Below are 15000 nucleotides of genomic sequence, written 5' to 3' on the forward strand. Positions count from 1 at the left end.
CTTCCTTCCTTCCTTCCTTCCTTCCTTCCTTCCTTCCTTCCTTCCTTTTCTTCCTTTCTTCCTTTTATAAAGAACAATAATAAATCTGTAGATGGCATAGACATAAAGACGTTACTTCAGAGGAGCTGTCTAAAACACTGTCTCTTTGGCAAATGCCTTAAAGTAGGTCATTCTGCAATGATTTAGGTTTATATTTCATTGCCAGCTTTTTGTTCCCATTACAAGTAGGGTACATTCCAGTCCACAGATTTCCTCTTCATTTTTCTTCTGATTGGCTTTTATTTACAAGAATTTGTAGATCTTCATAAGAAAATGAATGGCCAATACACTGTTAGAAGCACTAATCGTGCACTTGACCACAAAAAGAGATGTATGAAGGTGATAGCCTGGAAATGCTAGAATGTAAAATACCATTCTCTGAGAGCAAAAAATGTATTGATTCTCCCAATACAGTGATTGAAATGATTGTTGCATCTTTTCCAAAGCATGAAAAATTATCTGCTCTGATGTCATTTCAGAAGTCTCACAAAGCAGAGGCATCCATTGCCACAGTTGCTCAGGTATTTGCTTTTTGTTGTTGTTTTTTTATAGTTGTCACTGAAAAGCATGTGTTTTATGGCTTATGAAAAAGTAAAAATCAAACAGTCAGGGTCTGTTTTCCCATCAAAGTGCTGGGGGATTTACATGCCAAACTCCCACCAGCCTTAATGAATTACCTGCATAAATTCCCTTTCAATCGATAGTAGAATAGATCCTATTGTGTTATATTAATTATTTTACACAGAACACTGACACTTTGGCATTAAAGACTTTTTTCTTAAGTTTCAATGAATATCTTAAGAAACTTCAAGCCTATTATTTGTTTTGCAGCCTTATTGTGAGCAAAATCCTGCATCTTTAGTCAGAAAAGCACTGCAATTTACCCATTGATGGCTTGGTTCTGGACATTAATGTGTTACGGCTCAATCTCTCAAAATAGAATAAATAAATAAATAAATAAATAAATAAATAAATAAGGGGGGGGGAAAAGCCCTTTTTGTAATGAATTGAGCATTTTTAATTTTCACCAACAAAACCAATTGAGTTGAAAAGAACGCTCACCCCAAGCAATATTAAGAGGTTACAAAATCTCATAAATTAACTTTGCCAGTGATATTTTACTGAAGCTTGTGTGAGTGCAAACCAGAAGCAGGGCTCCCACATGGTCTTTATTAAACGAAGAGCACTTAGCAATAACTGGCCTTCCCTGAGATGTGCTGTCCATATGCACGCGTACGCCCAGAGTGTGGATGTGCATATGGCCATACGCTGGAAGATGCTGAGGGGCTGGGGGAAGCTGAGAGACAGCAGAGAGTGGAAGTGAGAAGTGTTCACTCTGTAGTCAAGGGCAAGTGCCCTACTCTCGTCATTCCTTACTTTCTCCATCTACACAACTAGGATAATAAAACTTATTGACCTGAAAAAGGAAGTTCTGAGATTTAATTAATGTCTGAAAAGCTTTTTGAGATCATTTGATACTGAGTAATGTGGAATGAACAATGGGAGCTCTTTGAAACAGGGGCTCTATCTCTCTGTATTTGTGTACTGCACCTAGCACAATGGGGCTGTACAGACACAGAGTCAACCGTATCATAAATATTTAAATTAAAACTATGTTAATTATTTTTATCGTTCTGTTATTTGCTGATACACCAGTTCACTACATTTTGAAGCTTGGTAGCATTGAAAAGTACCAAGCATAATTATTTGTCTGATTGTTATGAAAATCAGGGTTTATATTTTTAAATACGGTTATGAAAATAGGAAGCTCAGGTGAAAATGCATTTCTAATTCCTCATCATTCTTCTCTATAAAGCCACTAAGCTGTAACGTACTCTTCAGGGAATGGGTGAACTTTGCAAAGTCTCTTATTTCACATGAAGAAGGACAAGGCATGACTGCAGAAACCTCTGTCACAGATACCTTCCCCCCCACACAATGTGAACACAAAGAGAATGCATAAAGGTGCATTCTGGATTTCTTTTTTGCCTTTAATTCAGTAACTATTATTACTCCTATACTGTGCACACTTGGGCCTGGTGCACATTGTCTTGTGTCACTAATTATCAAGGCAACTGTTTGGTAGGCCAATATGTACTTCAGCAGAGAGAAATAGGTTTAACTCTTCTCTTTTCCTGCAGACTGAACCCAAAGAAGTTACAGTAAATAGGACAAGATCTGGCCTTGGTCCAGCTCCTTTGTGAAACTTGTCTATAGCTGAAACAGAGAAAAGCATGTATGCAGACAGAGCATGCCTTCATATGTATTTTTTCTAGAGAGAGATCAGTTGACTTCATGCAAAACTTCAAATGTTAGTCGGGGTGCCTGAGTGTCTTCCTACTCTGACCAACCACCCACTTGCTTTGATGATAGATGATGTTCACATTTCCTGTTCACATTTCTAGTAGCTGCTCCCTAAGTTTGTAGGAGTAAGGCTCAGCTTTTCTCTTTGTTGCTGTCCTGTGTCTAAAGAGCAAGAGCAGCTCCTGAGTTGTCTGATTCTAAAGAAAGGTCCTAATTCATGAAATAATTTAGGAATCATTCCCTGTTTTTCATGGTTTTGGTTAAGAACTTTCTTCTGCACATGCCTGAATGTGGGCATTTTACTTGAAGTAAAAACTGAACGCCCATCCATGCTTTGGGTTTCAGTCTCCCCCAAGTTCTCAGAGGTTCCACAAATATTTGTTGCATAATTCTTCCATTCATGGTCTTGCTTTTCCTTTTTTACACAACTTTTATCTGTTTCATTTTTCATATTTTCTTTTTAAATAAAAGACTTCTACAGTTTTTAATATAATCTGTTTTTCTGCCATGTGAAAAAAGGGTTCTTCTGAGCCTAGATTTAGTATGTAAGCCTGCTTGAAACTGCTGTTATAACACATAATTTACTGAGTGAAAATCACATATGTTTGCTACATCTTTCTTACACCAACTTAAAAAAAAAAAAAAAAGACAGACAGAAAGAAAGAAGTTTGCAGACATCCCCTATTTAGTATTACCATACTTTAACTTTATTTTCTGATTTACCCTCAGAATTCTGGGTATGGCTGCTGGACTTGTCATCACATTGTCATCGCTTCCTGCTGTGCAGGCTATTGTGGGCTTATTTCTATGCAAGGCTTTTTTTTTGTTCCAATCTTTAATAGGTAGAAATAAGTCCGTTTAGTTGCATGCTGCTTGTAAAAGCCAATGCCTTGCAGAATGGAGCTGCTGTGTTGCAAGCTTTGAGGGGCGTGTGTGTGTTTGCGTTGTTCAGCTTGGGTGCTTTCTCTGTCCATAGAGCTACGGGCATGGGGGGAAGGTTGTTTTTCAAAACAGATAAACTATGAATCTTGCAATACTTAATACTTTTGTTAGACAGTATACTGGATAGTGGGTATGTCTTGGGTAATTAATTCTACTCTTGATGAGGAGCTTATGTCCAAAATGCATACAAACAGTTACAGGGATGAATTAGGTGGGGGGAAAGCAGTCAGGAAAAAAATCATGAGTCTGTCTCCGAAAGGGCAAAAAGCCCAAATGGTGTCTAAAAATGTCTTGCTGTGCTATATACTATACAAGAAAAATGGAGAAAAAAAAATAATAAAAAAGGATCGTCTTGGATTCAAAGGTGAATCAAAAGGAATTGGCTTCAGTCTGGACAAGGCAGCCAGATAGGCCACAGTAACAGATCCACGTGACAGACCAAGAGGCAACTGCAGAGCTCCCCAGACAACTCGCCTGAAGTGCCTGCCAAGGAGGCAGATGCTGCTGCTGGAAGAATATCTTCCACAGTTGGGCATCTGGGTTCAGTGCTTTCCACGTAAGGGAGAGCGATGGTTGCATCAGGCTGGCCCCGTCTTCCCGTTTAATTATTTCCACATCCATTTTATACTTTTGTAAATAACATGTATTATCCTGTTCTGTGCAGGAGAATAATAAGCAAGGCGAGGGCTTTTGCCTGCAGTGCATCCCTTTGCAGAGGTGCCCACATGGATGTGTAAGGGCAGACTCCAGCTTGGCTGCCCTGTGCTCCAGCCTGGTCAGATGTGAGACAGCTCGGGCCTGGGAGCCGCAGAGCTGCCTCGTGGTGGCACGGAGCTCAACCTAATAAGCAGAGCAGGCTGAGATTCATTAATTTAACATTAATAAGCACAGCTTATTAGCTCAGGCACAGCACTGTGTAATGCAGGCACACAGCTCCTGGAGCAGAGCTGCGGCCAGTGCGCCAGCTCGGAGCGCAGCTCAAGGGGCTCAGCCAGGCGCCCGCAGCCACCACCTCCCCTCACGCATCTTGCACTGGGGGAGAGAGGGTCTGGGGCTCTTTGCAGAGGATTCCATGCAAAAAAAAAAAAAACAAAAACCCAACCTTCTCTAGGCTTTTCAGTTATACTGCTGGTTTATGCGGAGTCTTTAAGTCTTTTAAGCTCCTAGTGTCTCCTAAGAGGTGTGTGATAGCTGTTGTAAAAATGGGTTAGGTGCTGATCATAGAATGCTGTGAGATCCTTAAAGAGGGAAAAGTCCTTCTGACTCAACTGAATTATAGTTGTGAGAATAAATTATCGCTGACAATATTGTCCTAGTGGGCAGGGATGGATTGTTCTCTGTTCACATCTGTGCACAGAGACACTGCAAGGTTTTTGCATCATCCCATGCCCTGTGTATGCCTGCAAAATAGGAGCAGAACGGTCTGTCACTTTTATCTGGTAGCTGTGGTTAGCTCACTCTGTCTGGGAGTAAAAACCACTTGTAAATAAGTATCGGGGAAGAACTGAGTCCTGAGGAAGTGTGACTGTTTCACAAATGTATAGAACATAAACATATGGCCTGTATACTCAGGTGAAGACTCCAAGCATTCTCAAATAGAACAGGCTGCTTTATGTCGCCTTTATTTGAAAAAATCCTTACTCTTTTTATTATTATTATTATTATTATTATTATTATTATTATTAGTTTGTTTTCTTCTTTCATGTATTTTGTAATGTTGGATTTGGTCATCTTCAGGAAGAGGTCATAAAAACCTAATAGTAGCTGGACTCAGTTATTTTCAGCATGAATCCTAACAAAGCAGTTTGTTATATTAGACTGGAAAGAGCCATACAATAAATCTGTTCAGCTCCATATTTTCTCTTCTGTTTATATGAGTGGCGGTATAAATTTCAAGCAAAAATGAATAGCAGACTTTTTTTCATCAAATTCAAAATACTCAGAAGAACAGGTACTGCAACTACAAGCATTTAATCCTTCTCCTGGCTTCACATACTACACTGTGACTTCTTGCAACTTCCGAAGGCATGGTTTAAGAAATATATATGTTACTGATGTTAATCCCTGCTGCCAGGCCTTTCTCTTACTCTCTCATCAGTTGCTTTGTCTGGGTTTCTAAGGAAAGATCCACCTGAAGTGCATTTACATGTGCTTAATCTGGACTGCTTCTGCATACTGAAGCACTGCAGAATGGGACCATAGTGCATCCTTGTTGTAATCTGCAATTTAGGATAAACACAGCATTCTGGGCTAAAGTTGATTTCTCATGCTGAACACCCACTTGCCACAGAAACAGCGTAACTCAGGTCCTTCATCTGCTTCCATGAGAAACCCCTTGAAGATGAGTTCCACCTTCGGCAAGAACTACTGTCTGCACAAGCAAATATGGAGACTGCAGTAACATGCCTCAAATTAAACAAGTTTACTTAGTTTTTTCAAATATTTGGCAACTAGAACTTCCTCTGATTTAATAATATAAACAACTTGCCACTAATAGTAATGCACGTATGTTTCTATATTCCCATTTATGGAGCCATGGGGCCATTGTGACTTGTCTTTCTTAATTACGAATTCAAGGGAACATTTTAGCTTCTCCCTATTTTTTGATATTTAGAATATCTATTCCGCTACTACTGACAGGGAAGAGTCCTCTCCTTCCCCGGGGATGTGTTTGTGTGGCATAGGAGACTGGCCTCATTCAGAGAGACTTAGGAGATCCCACCCATAATGCTCTGATGCTCTTTCTACTCTACATCACTGTGTGACTACACTGCATTGGCAAACCTTTGTGTTCACCATGCTTTCTGCAGTGATACTTGGATAAGAACATGTGCTTATTTATGCAGTATATCCACGAATCCACACTCCCATCAGCAGTCAAACCAGATATTGTGAATATATGCATGATGAAATATTGGTAATTCATTATCTCAGTTACAAGAAGTATCTTGTTTCCTGCCCTAGCCCCCAGGAAAAAAAAAAAAAAGAAAAAAAAAAAAGAAAAAAAGAACCAAAAAAACCCAAAAAAACCCATGCCAAACAACAGCAAAAGCCCAATACACCAATCTTGGTCCAGTTTTGCCAATTATTCTATACATACACAGTTAGAGAAAATTGCTGTCCCTCATAGATAATGTTTTAAAAAGCCAAAATAGATAAATGAAGCATTATCATCATTTTGTAAACAAGGAGCCAAGGCAGAGAGAGATTAAATGATTTACCCAAGGTCACACCAAATATCCTCTCAAAGCCAAGAACTGAACCCAGGTCTCCAGAGTATCAATCAAGTGATTTAACTGTAAGATCAAAGACTTTTTGTGTATACCTGATATCTTTCCCCTAAAACATAGTAACAAAACTTTCTTTATGTAAGGATAGATGCCACGTTTGATGCTGTAAATTTTGTATATGATATAGGTCTAGTGACAGCCTGTACCCACTTCTTGCTCACAGGCTTTTCCCAAGAAATGATTTTCCATTTTAGTCCTCCATTGACAGTAATAAATTATCATTTTTTCTCCAAATAACCCTCAAAAGGAGAGAATATGTGCACAGGCTACTGCAGATGAATACACAGAAAACGTATTTCGGCAAGGGCAAACTAAGTCCTTCTATAGCCTGTTTAAAATTTTTCCATCCTTAATTAAATAGGGACATTCCCACAGCTATATGGACTTCATTTTGCCTGTTCAGCTGGATGCTACACGACAGGTTAAAGGATCTTTAATATATACATGTCAGGAGAATGCAACAGAAATGGTCGGCATAAAGGCATCATTCATTTTAAGCTTGGAGCAGTCTTTTATTTGCAGTCATTCATTCATTTTGTCAATCCTGGCATGAAATGCTTCTCTGTGTACAGAGACTGCACTGGTCCCTCAATCCTGCCTAGCCCCTTCGATTTTAAGGGTTATTTGGCTAAAAAGTAACTGTGCCAAAATGGCACTAGTTAGTCCTAAATACCAGCCAAGAGGGGAGGAACAGGATCATGTCCTTCATATGCTTATAGAACCACAAGACCCCCTCTTGTGGTCTGCCATTTCTGCACAGTCATTCATCACGTAAAACAGCTGCAGGTCTGTTTCCACAAGAGCACGTGGTCTACATTTATTTTTACTGTTAACGCTGCAAAACATGAAAATCAAACCCAAGGTGAACATGAGATCATGAGTAGACTTTGTGGGCTGAAACCTCTTAAAAACTGAACTCAGTGAGTGTGGAAACTGCAGAGGAATGACAAGGAGGAGCCTCACAGTATAATTTCTTTGCCTCTGTCATATCTCAGCAACATTAGTAGAGGAAAGGTGTACTTCCGAGTCACTCTTCACTACTTCTTAGACATTCTGTGCTGTTACAAGATTCTTCAGGTAATACAAGAGCTCATAGCATATTTTTTTTAGTAAGTATTTTTCTGTTAATGCATGCCTCAGCATATCATGAGTGCTAGAAAGCAAACTGAACATCAAGGACTGGATGATGAAAATATGTTGATCCAAAAGTAATTCCAACTGCAGTTGGAGTAAGTCAGACTTGCACACTGGAACATGGTGAATTTGCCCAGTTCAGCGTTCATGAGTAAATCTGATCCATCTAACTGCACCAAGGGAGGAAAAACTGCAGCTTCTGCTTAGACGTACCGATGTATTGAGCAGAAATAGGATATACGTAGGTACCATAAATCATGTTTCGTTTTGCCAAAGAACGTAATTATCTTTTGTATTTTGGACGACGTTTCCAATAAGATTTGGACACCACACAGAGATTCCTTTTAAAATTATCAATTATTTTGTACTACAGTTCTACTTACTTCTTTAGATGCTCAAAGAGGACTTCCATGGTGTCATAGTTTGGCCTAGGGAGCTTTTTTACCAGGGTCTTTACAGCTTTTATGCGTGCGGCGTTGTCTTGGATTTCTAAGAGGAAAGAAAAGATAAAAAATATTTTGAGTGCCATTTAGGATAGTACTTTGCCTAATACTGCATCTGGTATCTTAACAAGAAAAGCCATAATTAATGTGTGGTTAAAAACAGAATGTATCATACCTTCCATGTTCTTAATTGAGAGCAAGAGTAATTTACAATGATTAAAAGCCCTCTACATCTAAAGGATGGTTTGCAGAATTACATTTTTATGCTTTTATTAGACTATTAAACTGTCAGTGTAAGTTTAATATCTCCTAGTAGTAGTAAGAGACCCACAACTTAAGTGAAATTTCACTTCGGAATTACATTCATCCAGTGATCCAAATTCTGCAGTGGACACTCTTCTAATGCAGTCCTTGTTTCCTTTATTCTTATCATAATTAACCTAGCTATATTTATGAATTTCTATCACTAGCATTACACCTTATTGTGTTTGGAAATATCAAATATTTTGCTATTCATTTTACTCATACTTTCTTCATTCATACTCATACAAAAGAATTTATCAATTCTTTTGAGAAACTATTCCACTGCAACTTTTCAATAAAAACTCATTTTTATTTTACTCTATTTTACTTTTCGCTGAGGAAAGCTTAATGGATTTCAATGGGATCAAAACACTGGGACTGGGACAAAATTCACAAGGATACACTCACAATTTGTCCGTACAGAATATGTGTGAGGAAATTTAGTATGGTAAGAGCTTATTACGCTCTTTTTAAGCAAGTGTCTGCGCTCTCTGTGCTGATTAAGAAAGATATCAGGTTAGTTACCAACTTCCCTACAGATTCTCGTAAGATTTAATTGCAAAATAAATAATAAATAAAATAAAACCCAGTGTCATTAAAACAAAGACAATATTCCATGAGATTTACAAAGATATATAACTTCATTTTAGATCTCACTGTACCAATGCCGTAGGTATTGCCATAGAGGAGAAGAGAGATTTAGCTCTGCACTGAAGAACAGAATACGTAAAAATCATACCAAAAATCATTTTGCAAATCAGCCTATTTGTTAATTGTTAGCCTATTTTAAAAGAAGAAAAACAGGCAACATGTGGTAACTTTAGTCAGCATTTCTGAACCGAGAATGATAAACACCTCTGCCTGGCTCTGGCATTTATCAGTACTGAGATATTATTACCACGTAGAGTCACAGCATGGTTACTGTTATCATCAAATAAAAAAAAGAGCCAGCTAATCTTAATGGTTTGTAAAGCCGTTACCTGCACTGGTCTGACATTTATCATGATCATTTTACCACATGAGTCCTACATTGCAAAGGTATTTTATCTGGAAGGGACATCACTATGAATTATTATTTGCAGCTAGGTAGAAAATTGTATGTTGTAGATACCTTTTCTCATTATAAATCACAGTCACATTTCAACATTTCCCACACAAAGCTGCTGAGCCCAGGCTTTTTGCCATAACACTTATTCTCACTCCCTTTTATAGTTCCACGAAAATACTGAGTACTCTTTCATTAAAATGGTTGATACTTTTTGTTTGTTTGTTTTTAGATGCTATATACACTTTTTATCTTTATTTTTTTTTTTTTAGTATAAAATAATTTCTTTTTCCACGCGAGAAAGTGAAGAGGACAAACTGTTCTTTTTATCCCTTTTTTTTTAGTTATTCTTCCTTATTTTTTTCATTAAAGCTTACTCTCACTTCAGTTTAATGGCTGAGCTTGTCTTTACTCTTGACCTTGTTGATGGAATATTTAACAGATCAGATGCAAGATCTTATGTTTCAGTTTCAATACCTATGCAGTTGCTTTACTTCTATAAAGCCCCAGTTTCATAGAAATTTTCCCCATTCAGTTCCCTAAGTAGGAAGGTGGAAAGTGATTTTTTTCGGGGGGGCGAGGGGGCCCCCCCCCCCCCCCCCCCCCCGAGCTGTTTCTTTACCATTCTCAAATGGAGGGGGTAAATCTTTAAACATGGATTAGTGTAAATAGCCATGGAGAAGGCTTTGCCCTCTGTGCTATGCCATGAAACCTAGAAATACGTCGTGCAAAGGCAGGAAAACACTCTGAACAGCTGCTAAATTCTCCAGCTAAGTCTAGGAAATGAAACAGACCAGTTTTGATAAAGTGAAATGCTATCTTTCATTATACTCTATTATTGTGAAAATTGATGAAATTCTGGGGAAAAGATTCCCATTTATGGAAGTTAGACTCTTTGTGAAGATTTCAGAAGGAAAATTGTAGTCACGATCACTTTTGTAAAATCAAGAATGAGAGGACACATTCATTTTTGCATTTCTTTTAGAAATTTGTAGGAAATTTGTAGGTGATAATTACAGCAGATACTCTACAGTGAACACAGATGGCATTCTGTGCAATATTTTCATAGAACGTATATTTAGAATTTAGGTTACTGTCTTTAAAAATAGGGCTGGCTTCATTTAACAGAGCAACACAGTGGAGATGCTCTCTTGTTTATATTTAAATAAAGAATGCATTGAAAGAACACTTAATATTATATAAGCTCTTTTGCAAATGAGCTTTGGATAAACATTTGAGCATAGAAGAAAACACGATGTGTCTGTAACATTAACAGTGGCTGGTTAAAAATGAATGAAGAAAGTAACCTCTAGCACTCGTGTCCATAAAGAATACTTAAGGAAATCCCCCAGAATCTTTCTTTTAATCATTAATTTTAAATGGACATAGATGTTTACAACAAGCCACTTTGTTTCAGAACAGGAAGTCCAGGGTTTATCTCCAATAACTCACGTTTGCTAGGAAGGGATGTATGTCTCTAACCTGACATGCATTCATTATTTTGTAAGGTACTGGAGTCTGACCCATGACCCTCCTCAGACCTGCTGCATTATTCATGTCTGATTTACTTTGTATAGTTTTACCCATTTCCCTTTACCAGGCATTTCAGTTGCTCGTGCATGTTTAATGTTAAATGGCATTTATGGCTCACATTAATGCCTAATTTTATCACGAGCCATGGTTTCTTTTTATGCTCTCAAGCCTCACATCTGAACTGCTGGAAAAAAACAATGATTTACGATTCTGCATAAAATATCAAACTATTGATTTGTCATCTAATCTTTTTTTTTCTTTTTTCTTTTTTTTTTTTTTTTTTCTTTTCAGTAGCATGCTTTTCTTGTTTTCTTCCAGGGCTCTTCTCACCTTGCTTTGTTTTTTTGGAAAAGACTTCTACTGCAGTTAAAACGTCATACACTGTTGCTACAGCAAAATCTGCCAGCCAAGAGTTTTTTCCAACATTTTGTGACTGATTCAGCTGCTGAGAGAAAGACAGACCTTGTTTGGGGCTTTTTTGATTTGTTTCTTTATTTCTTTCTTCTCTCTCTTTTTTTTTTTTCAATCGGGACTGAGTGGCTTAGGTGGATTTTTGAGTGCTAATGAAATTGTGAGACTTATGGCGCTGGCTACAGCCAGCCATAGTGTGGGCAGACGCTCTGTGAGCTTCCCCACTGTGCTGCTGTGCAAGCATCCCCGCTGTTCTGTTTGCTATAGTTTTAATGTCTGTGAAAAATTCCTGATGCAACTAAATTATGTTCTGCCCTCTTGTTTGTATAAATAAACACCCGACTTAGCCAATTCATCTTGCTCTTGCCCATTTTAGAAGCTGGCCCTGACACACTATGCTTAACCCCAGTCCTTGATAGCTTTGGTGTTATCAGGGAGTGAATATTTGCTTAAAAGACAGTGTAGTTTTGGCTTGATGTTTTTTTCAGGGATGTCAACTGGCCCAAACTCTTCCTTCAGTGGGTAAATCTTCATATTCTGCAAGTCACGCTGGGTAAAATATACAGACATGTATGTATATATATATCTATATAAAAATTATTTGTAATACTTTCAGTGCCAGGATTTTTTAATATTACTCTATGCAGCATAAAATTCCCAGTTTTAATCTCTTGTCATACACTGAGGCAATTGTCTCATGGAGATACACTGTAAAATATTTTCTTGCTTTAAAAAAAATCTATAAAAAGTGTTTGAACTAACTAATGTTTGCTATAAGGAAAATAACCAATTTGTGATCTGAATTGATTTTACTTTTTATTAATGCCTCAGAAATAGATGTTGCAAAAGAAAATGAGAATTGCGTGAAACCTCTCTGTATGGGAAACTGATAAATTCATCCTATGTGATATAAAGTGGAGTTTACAATGAATATTCATATAACTTTTGCAATCCATTAGCAAAACCCAGGACAATGAGTTTGCAACTCAGTCCCATTTAACAAAAATATATGTGGAATTAATGGGAGAAAAACAGCACTTACAAAAGTTAAACTTTAATGCATCAAACTCCAGGTGCCAGAGTTTGAGGGAAATAACCAATAATAGTCATTTTTTACATATTTGATGGGACTGATTATGCAATGTGCAACTCTAAATGGCTTATAGCACATTGTAGCATGGTTCCATCCCATTGGCTACAGTAGGGTGCAGGCAGATGGATGACAGTGACAAGGAGAGAAGTGCTTTTGCTTAGCCGTGCGTTAAGATGCCATCCAGAAGCTCTGTGCACTGCAGACACTTCATTAGGATGCCAGGATAATGGTAAACTACCACTCAGAGTGACACCCCATTTCCTGCTTACTGAGCTCTCCAACCTCGGCAGATGTCAACAATCTCACAGTGCTACAGAGCAGACCTAACTTTCCAGGCACTTTGACTCCAATTTTTTTCCCTTAACAGTGCCATACATTACATGCAATATGTAACAGCAAGTACCAAACAGAAAACAAAATTTGCTGCCCTAATTATAACAAAGCGGCATCTGACTTAGGTACTGCATGCCCAGCGTACATACAACCGGTTAGGCAGCATAGAAGAGGAATGATCTTTGTCAGTCAATTTTGGGGGTTAATTAGACTTAGGACTTTGATAGCTAATGGTTTTTCTGATCCCAACTGGAACAGTCGTGCTTTGCTGCTAACTTCTACCAAGCGTCGGGAAAATGTGCCGAGCGCTTTCCTGGTATTTCGCCTTGCACGGGCTTTTCTGCACAGAAAGAGCAGACTTGAGCATCTGGCCGGTGTGATATTTTCTCTGCAAATGCACAACTCGAGGCCGTCACGCACCTCCCCAACAGCAGTTAGAGCCAGCAGAGAGACAGCGCTGCGACGCTTAACCTGCGCTCCTTCCCAGGGAAACACAAATCGTTGCTCATGCTTCCAAAAAATGACTTTCAGATACAGAAACAGCATCTGTAAGATCACAAATTCTAATTTAATTTAATTTCTTGAACCTATCAGTATGTGTTTTTAGAATGAGGAATTCTATTTATTCTATATACATCATTTTTTTTCTCCTTTTTTTCTCGGCAGTATGATGTCTCAGCAACAGTGCTCTGCCCTACCACAGCTTCTTATTTTTGTTGCATGGAGGGGTGGAAACACGACAAGGCATCACTACCAGACCAGGGTGCTCAGGAAATCCCCACTCCCCTCCTCTGCATAGGCTTCTCTTGTCCCCGGTACCTGCACAAAGGATAGTCTTTGGTTGGGATCCCCTGATCCTCACCCATGGAACCTGTTGGGGACATGGTGAAGGACAGCAATTTGGGGCAGATAGAGACTGCAGCAGCCTAGGGGGATGGATGGGGATGAGTATCTTGAGTTTCATCTTGCACAAAAATTCAAACACTGAATGGGAACCTTCACAGAACAATCACAAGGACAGGGACGTATCCTGTAATATTTATTCAGCTGTTGTTCATTTTCCCCAGGCAAAATTCCCACCGAATGCACTCTCCTTTAGCTCACTGCCATCGGCGCCTTTGGCACTACAGTCAGGTGGGTTTGGGCCCCTAACTGGCACGCCAGGAGATCCCCCAGTCAGTGAAAGCCGGAGATGTGTTTTAGGTGGTGAAGCTGTAAAGTTATATGCTGATAGAGAGACATTTAAAATATGCTGAAAATAATTTTGCGAACAGTAATTCTGATATTTTTGCTCTGCTGTGTCTAACCTTTAGTATATTAACCTCCAGCAAAAGAGGGAAGCAGGGAAGTTCATTTCTGAGATGACCCATATGAAGGGGTTAAAAGGATTCAATATTTTTAGTAATCAAAGAAAAGCATACATTTTCTTTTTTTTTTTTTTTCCTCCTTCTAACATAAAAAAAAAAAGTAAACAGCATCTCCCCAAGGGAGATTTAGATTTGAAGACTGTTCATTATATCATTTGAATAAGACTAGACCTGGCCTTTTGACTTTGAACCACTACCAAATTTCAGGCTGTGAGGAAATTGTTCTACATTTCCTGACAAATTGAGTTAAGCAGACATTAAGTGGGCTTTAAGAAAACAAATGGCCATCTTTATCACAGGTGGACACTGATGGCTTAATGGGGCCTGGGCTGATTGTATCACTTCTAATGGCTTGACGGGAAGCATTAGGGTTTTTGCATAAAGAACTGGCATTGCGAACCCTGCTAACACAGACCTGTCAAGCGTTCTGTATCCCTTTGTGCATGGAAGCAGATGTTTGTATGTATACTATGAACTGGCATTAGAGCAAGCGACAGATGCCTGTATGAATGCCAGGTTTGTGAATTTTTACAGCAGGAGCATGTTCTGAGGAAGTGCAGCCCTGCCCTCTATCATAGGTAATTCCCAGTGGAACTTGCTAAATCCCAGCTATGTTTTCATTATTTGGTTTTCCTAGCAACTGGATGAATGTGTCTGTCCTGAAAATGCAAGATGAGAACGCTACCAAATTCTTACAAATTTGCGGCATCAAGGCTGTTCTGAAGTTATTATTTTCTGCCATTTCCTTTGCACCACGTAATCG

General features: G+C 38.7%; 1 protein-coding gene across 1 annotated transcript in view; it reads right to left on the bottom strand.

Moving 5' to 3' along the window:
* The window catches only part of ARHGAP15 (Rho GTPase activating protein 15), a 316032-nt gene that overhangs the window by 15389 nt on the left and 285643 nt on the right, over window positions 1–15000 (bottom strand). Inside the window, exon 13 of the mRNA XM_042877717.1 lies at window positions 8093–8198. Within this exon, the coding sequence (XP_042733651.1) occupies window positions 8093–8198 (106 nt within the window). The remainder of the gene's footprint in view (window positions 1–8092; window positions 8199–15000) is intronic.

The sequence above is a fragment of the Lagopus leucura genome, unplaced genomic scaffold (assembly GCF_019238085.1).
Source record: "Lagopus leucura isolate 7727_CA_CO unplaced genomic scaffold, USGS_WTPT01 Super-Scaffold_100019, whole genome shotgun sequence".
In the NCBI taxonomy this organism is placed as follows: Eukaryota; Metazoa; Chordata; class Aves; order Galliformes; family Phasianidae; genus Lagopus; species Lagopus leucura.